At 35.7% G+C, this 7,500-nt stretch overlaps 1 protein-coding gene across 1 annotated transcript in view; it reads left to right on the forward strand.

Annotated features, from left to right (window-relative positions):
- LOC135199433 (hemicentin-1-like) overlaps positions 1 to 7,500 on the forward strand; it is a 465,638-nt gene that overhangs the window by 448,311 nt on the left and 9,827 nt on the right. Inside the window, exon 3 of the mRNA XM_064227464.1 lies at positions 785 to 995. Coding sequence (XP_064083534.1) covers positions 785 to 995 — 211 coding nt within the window. The remainder of the gene's footprint in view (positions 1 to 784; positions 996 to 7,500) is intronic.

Below are 7,500 nucleotides of genomic sequence, written 5' to 3' on the forward strand. Positions count from 1 at the left end.
ATTCAACCTATACTTAATAGCAATATACAAAAATAGATACTTTCATTTACAAAGAAAGGAAAAAAGTTACCCCTTCCCCAAACTATCATAAAAAAAATTGCAGTTTTACTCTCTGAAGGTGTGCCTTAGCCAAGAACCATAGAGATGTAAGAACTTATAAAAGTTGAATATAAAGCTTCAGAGTTGAGAAGAGATTCATTTGAAATTCAGATTTTGCTTTGCTGCCTTTGGATGTCCATAGCGAACTTGATGTCCGCCCATGCTTCCGTTCTTTAGTCATGCTGTCCAACGCCTTTACCTGTTAATTCTTAGTGTAACTGCTGGGTTTTATTCCAGTCCCACCTTTAGATCATTTCACTGCATCTCCTTCCTTTTCTGGATCTCTTTATATCTTGATGACCAACTACCCAAAAGTGCCCCATTGCTTGGCTTGACAGCCTAATTTCGTCAATTAGTCAATTATATAATCCTTGCTGAAATCTATTTTGGAGGTGAAGCCTTTGCAGCAATAAGATATTTCAGGTAATTTTCGGTATCTGGGCACATTTAAGCCAATAATATTCGCTGGTTCTATAAGAAACACTTATCGTTAACGGGTCTACTTGTAACAGAACTCTCTAGACTCTAGAAAGGACCAAACTTATTACCTAACAAAAAACGAAAGTAGAGCGGCCACATAAATCCTTAATAGCTCACTTGAGCTTCAATTTTTTCAGTACTAACACGATTTGAATCCTAACGTCGTTTTTAGCACCTGTGCATAACGCCATATATTTTTCCTCAGGTGACCTGGATTCGGAAACAAGACGTCCACGTTCTGACAGTCGGTCTGTTTACTTACACGACAGACGACCGGTTCACGGCGCTCCACTCGGAAGGTTCAGATGACTGGACTCTCCGCATATCATCAGCCCAGGTGTCCGACTCAGGCACTTATGAGTGCCAGGTCTCTACTGAACCGAAAATCTCAAGGTCCTTCAAGCTACAAGTGGTCGGTGGGTATTCTACTCTTTTTACAGTCACTTAGTTTTACCTTATTATTCTTCTCTTGATGGTTTCGGCGTGAGGAAGATCCCTTGATATATATATATATATAAATTATATATATATATATATATATATATATATATATATATATATATATATATATCTATATAATATATTATATATATATATAGTTTCCCCTAACAGAGGTCACTCAAGAGAAAAACAATACGAGGTGTGTTCAAAGAGTATCTGCCTTTATTCATAGAAAATACTTGTATTCAGTTACAGCAATTTTACACTAATCTCCTTCAACGTAATCCCCTTGGGCTGCCACACAATTCTCCCAACGGTTTTACCACTGTCGGAAGCAGCACTAGAACGCCTCTTTCGAGATGAACGCGCAGCTGGTCCGTCGCACTCTGCATGATGTCTTCTCTGGACTGAAATCTGGTCCCCTTCAGGACATTTCCAGCTTGGGGAAAAACCAGAAGTCATCTCAACAACCTTAAGTTGCGCAGGTTTTCTCAGAATTTTCCATTCTCTCTCTCTCTCTCTCTCTCTCTCTCTCTCTCTCTCTGAAAGAATGTGGAGCTCCGTCAGATAACGCACCCACCATTCTTCATATTTGATACAGTTTTCTAGCCAAAAACAACACATCTGTGCTTCATCAGGCTCCCTAATTTCCTGAAATGGCTCCATGTGACTTCTGGTTGTTCCCCAAGCTGAAAATGTGCCCCTGGAAAGCACCAGATTTCAGTCCAGAAAAGACATCATGCAGAATGTGATTGACCAGCTGCTGTGAGCAATCTTAAAATAGGTTTCCAGCCTTGTCGGCGATAGTGGTAGAACCATTGGAAGAAGTGTGTGGCAGCCGTAGAGGACTACTTTGAAAAATAGTGTAAGATTGTTGTATCTGTATAGGAGTATTCTTTTATGAATAAAGGTCGGGATACTTTTTGAAAATATCTCGCACACCAGTCAATTTTATATTCAAACTTAAAATGCTTAATCGCTAATGAACACTTGTTTAAAATGCTTCTATAACATTACACTTCATCCACCTACATTCTGCATCATCCACTGCTTTCTTGTACGTACTCTTGCACCCGTTAGATATTAGAGTGCTTCCTTCCCAGTATCTTTTTCACGTCATATATCCTATTCAAAATAGGTCACACTCTCCTTTTTCTTTATTACTTATGAATTAAAACCTCTATTCACCAACCTATCGCCGTCCATTCTTTCCACATGACTAAACCCTCTTCTAACAATGTTACCCATCCTTTAAAATTTAAGAAACTTTTTATAACCTCTGCATGTATCCCTACAGTTTTCATACGTCCAATCCTCTTTATCCACATTTATTACACAACTACTTAATTTCAACAGCTTCACCTTTCTTTTTTATTCGTATTCAACATCCACAAATCACTACCATACTTTCCTTCCCTGTTCTTATAGACAATTCATTCCGCTTTCCCAAAATTAGTGCACACCTAGCTATACTCTTCCTTCAAGCATTTTTTTACTCATGTTATCATCATCAGCTGTATTTACGAACAAAATGCCGACACAAATGAACCTTCTTTTATCCACCAACCGCATTAACTTTCATTGCTCCATATTCCTGGTTTCCATTCACCCTAAGACCCTTCCTCTTGCTCCATTCATTTAAAACTGGCTCCTCTTGCTAACATTTTCAAACTCTTCTGAGTAAGTGCATTTCCTCTCCACTATACCTACTAAGTACTCAATTACCTGCTATATCAGTCACTACACACTCTAATCTAGGCTCAGTTAATATCCCACAACTTTGTGACTACATTCGCTGTCTTTTCTCAGACATTTCATATCATTCCATTCATAAGGATACTGAACAACTATGGAAACACTGATCTCAGTGGAATGGTAAACGAAGACTTCGCTTTCAACGAAAGATCTGAGCACACGTAAATGTGAGATTTATGTAGACTGACGTAAAATGCCATTAAACCAAACATGAAACAAATATGCTCCAGTTCGCATTTACAGTGTTCCAACAGAACAGAATTTTAGCGACAAGATAACATTACAAAGAGCAAGATAACATTACAAGATAACATTACAACTGATAAGTAGAAGTAAAGAATGAGAGGAACAACTAACTCATAAACGACTGAGGTCAGCGGTCTACTCACAACTTCCCTTTTTCTTATACAGGCGGGCTCATGACTTTGCTGTAGGCTCAGGATAAACGCCCTTCCTCAGTATCTATACATTTTAGATAATTTCTTTGAAATAAATGTATCAAGTTGATACATCCTTGACAGACATTCATGTTCTTACAAAAGCTCTTATGAAACTGAGTTCGATTATGTTTCTTCCCAATATCTCTTTGGAATAAGATATATGTCTAGCTTCTCTCCAGTTGATGGCATGATCGTTTTCATTAACATGACCGAAAATTTTACCGTTCTCCTATACATATGTAATGTACATCTTATACTTTTTTATTACTTTTTTAATAGTTTTCCAGTTTGACGGAACGTGTAACAAGACTTGCATGGGATTTGAGATTCACATCCTTTATTATTGACGGGAGAGATCTTTATAAAAGCTTGACTGTTTGACTGTTCTTAAATGCTACATGAACTCCTGAGTTCTTAAGTAGATGGGAAACGTGTTTATAATTGTTAATGTTTATTAAAACAAACGCAAATGTTCTTGTTGAAGGTGGTTTTACTCATACAAAAAGTCTTTTCTGAGGTTCTTACTGCATGGTCAAATACAAAATCATGATATGTTAATTTCTTGCTCGTGTTCCCAATCACATCCAATTCATCAATAAACTCAAGCCTACATATAGGCCAAGCCCTTTAAAACACCGAAGTGAAAACTGAATCCTATATTACTTTGGCAAAAACAGAAATGCAAACAGGCAGAAGTGCATTAAAACTCATTAATACTACTGTACTTTATATAAGGCAATCCAAAAAGGGTACGCTACCGCCATTTTCTATCGGCATTGAGCTACTTCTGCATATTTGGAATTCAGATGCATTGTACTGAAGGTGAAATATGCTCATCCAAACTAGTTGCAAATGATTACCAGCGCCAGACTTGCTGAGAAGTGGAAGACTGTCCTTGTTGAGCCTACCCTTCCTCACGTTTATAAAAAGATGTCTAAACACATATTTGAACTGTGCCATGACCAACTCCTTCTAATATTTCTACCATAAACTAAACTTTTGCAAATGCAATGTACCCTTCAATCTCATGCATTTTACACAAAACACATTTTTAAAACCAATGTACTATCTTAACCTAAAACCTTTAATTATAAAGCCTTCCATTTCTTTTAATTCTTAATATCCCTGTCAATCGTTATTCTGTAAAGAATCTCCTTGAGGTTTCTTTACATTCAATACTCATCTGACCTCCTTATCTCACTCTCAGCAGTTCCCTCATTAGCAAAGGAAATTATTTCTCACTGAAAAATTTACAGATCACCCGGCTTGACTATCCGACTCAACCACGGATACCATTCTTGAATACTTTTACCTTTATAGGTGTGTACGTTCTCACAAAACATAGTACCTCTGTTTTCTTTATGCAAATATGATTCATGCACCTATAAAGTGAGAAAAATCCATACAGATGTCAAGAAAAGCCTTCAAAAATAAATGGAGACAAGGGTTCAAAATTCATTAATATTCCAAACTTCACTAATGAACTTCCGAATCCTGAGGCAGCCATTGTTTTCCAAGAGTCTTAGTTAGGTTAGCTGACTCGATCTGACATTATTAACCCGGCGTTATTAACGGGGTTCTTCTTAATTGAAAGCCAACCTCATATCCATCTTAATTGAAGGCCGACCTCATCCTCGCCGTGTAATGAAAATCAAACAACGAGTAACCGGAGACAAAATATCCCCTGTATTTGCCTTTATTTGCCAGGCAAATATTACGTGTAAGACGAGAATGTCTTTAAAAGGCTGGTCGGCGTCTAATCAACTCGGGACGAAAATGCAATTACACGGGTTGTATGAAGAGCATCCCGGCAATGATTGTTTTATACAGATGCATTTCATTAAGTAACGTATTTCTGTGTCGAAATTCGTATTGTATTTTGGTCACTGACATTTTACGAATGAAGGGTATGACAACATCCGTTTATTACATTTATTTTTTGTTTGGTTTTTCACCATTTTGAATGTCCACTTTATATATACCTCCAACTTTCCTATAAAGGCCTAAGATGTATTACGGTATCCTGTTCTTATAAATTCTTTCCCAGGAGAGCTTATATCGTTGCGTTTCTACAGTATCTTTCCTTTTCGAGTTTCAGTAGTTCTGTTTATAAAAAAAAATCGTACCTTAGAGAGTTACCAGTCCATTTAATATATTGACTTAGAGAGTTTATATCATTTTATTTTTATATGATCTTGCCTAAGAGAGCCATCAGTTCGTTTCTATAAATGCTCGCCTTGGAGATCTAGCAGTTCTTTTTCGGTAAAATCGTGTCTTAGAGAGATTACTCAATTTTTTTTTTTTTTTGGGGGGGGGGGGAATCTTGTCCCAGAAAGCTTTATAAATTCTTACCTTACAAAGCCATTAGTTCTATTTCCATAATAAAATCTCTTTGAGGGCTTGCGTAGTTGTTTTTTAAAAGCTTGTCTCGGAGAATTAGCAGGTCTGTTTCTATAAAATCTTTTCACAGAGAACGACCGTAATTGATCCAATAAACCTTGTCATAAGAAGATTACAGAGAGCTGTTTTACCAAAACATTTTGTTAAACAGGCAAACTAATTCTATTTCTAAGACATTCTCTGTGAAAATCATAAGTAATTGTGTTCGGAAAAATTTAAGTGAGATTTTATTCTTTATTCACTCTGCCCATTCCCTGGCCACCTCGTTCACCAAATATCACTCTCCTGGACTTCTTTAGACTTCTGTCTATGGGGTTATGCTAAAGATATCGTGTATTGAACATAGATACAGAACATCACTGATCTCAATCCAAAGTTCACTGATTGCCATCTAATAACACCTTGATGTGTTTCATGCAACTAATGGTACTACCCATATAGAGGTGTATTAAATTAGGCAGAAAAAACTACCATTTATTCCTTATTTAGTAATAATTTCAAAATATTTGTTCTTGTAATATATTTTTTAAAGTAAATTGTGAAGAGACTTTATGGACACCCTGTATATATATATATATAATATATATATAGTATATATATAATATATATATATATATATATATATATATATATATATTATATATATATATACTTATATAATATATATAGCATCAGGATAGGTGACATTGAACAATCAGTTATCAAGTAAGATAATATTTATTCGCCAATGCGTTTCATAACATCATGTTACATCTTTAGGACTAGAAAAGAACAATAAAAATCCAATTAAAGCACAAGGAAAGCTACTACTTAAAACAACATAAATTAGAAATAAAATAAAAATTGCAGTTAAAAACTTAAGAAGTACTTACAAAAATAGGAGAGTTAAAAAAAAGCACATGTCACATGGAAAGTTGAAGACTAAGTGAATACAATAAGGTGGGTAAAAAGCAAAGAAAACAAACATCATTTAGGCCAAGTATAGTTGAACAGAGGAAGCGTGCGAGTTCAGTTTGGGGGCTAACTGCTTAATAAAAAGAGATTTATGAATAGGCAGTTCGTAAGAATGCCTAGTTTGCCCCAGGACAGAAAAGTCAGAGTATTTAATATTGGTGTTACAAATACGAGAATGGTTTCAAATATTAGAAAATTCGGGATTGGGCAGCTTGCAACTCGTTCGATGACTGACACCTTTATGAGAATCGGCCTTGACCCTCAGCAATCGTTTAGTCGATCCGACATAGATCCCCGAATCATATTTGGGGCAAGCATGTTGCAAACGATCGACGATTGCAGTGCTTTGCAGAGCTTATCTTTAAATTTAAAAAAATGAACCAATTGTCAGAGGATTTTTGGGGATTAAAATACCGTTTAACATATTGTAATGCTTTTCAATAGTAGATTTGAGAATATTCTTAAATCTGTCATCTTGAATATAAGGTGAAATAATCAGTTTCTTTAAGTTTTTTTCTTTTACAATATTTATAGAAAACTGAGGGAGGAAAGCAATAATCAGAAAAGTAGCTGTATAAAAATTCAGTATCTTTATGAAAAGAAGCCCAGGACGAGGTCAAAGAGCTGTGAAGCAGCTTAGATACTGAGTTAAGTTTAAATCCATAAAACAAGCACTGTAAAAACTGGAACAAAAACCAGAAAAAGTCATTCTTCTAAAGACAGAGGTATTAAAACGATCACCTACCTTGAAACCAATACGTCTAAAAAGGGTAACTGATTATGAGCTTCTCTTTCTAAAGTAAAGTTAATATTAGGATGTAAATATTATTAATGAAGGAGAGAAACTGGTCTGCGTTAAAAGCTGATTTAAGAGCAAAGGTATCTTCAACATATCGTTTGTACTAAGAGGGTAAAAGACAAGGGGGCAGTT

The sequence above is a fragment of the Macrobrachium nipponense genome, chromosome 25 (assembly GCF_015104395.2).
Source record: "Macrobrachium nipponense isolate FS-2020 chromosome 25, ASM1510439v2, whole genome shotgun sequence".
Lineage (NCBI taxonomy): Eukaryota > Metazoa > Arthropoda > Malacostraca > Decapoda > Palaemonidae > Macrobrachium > Macrobrachium nipponense.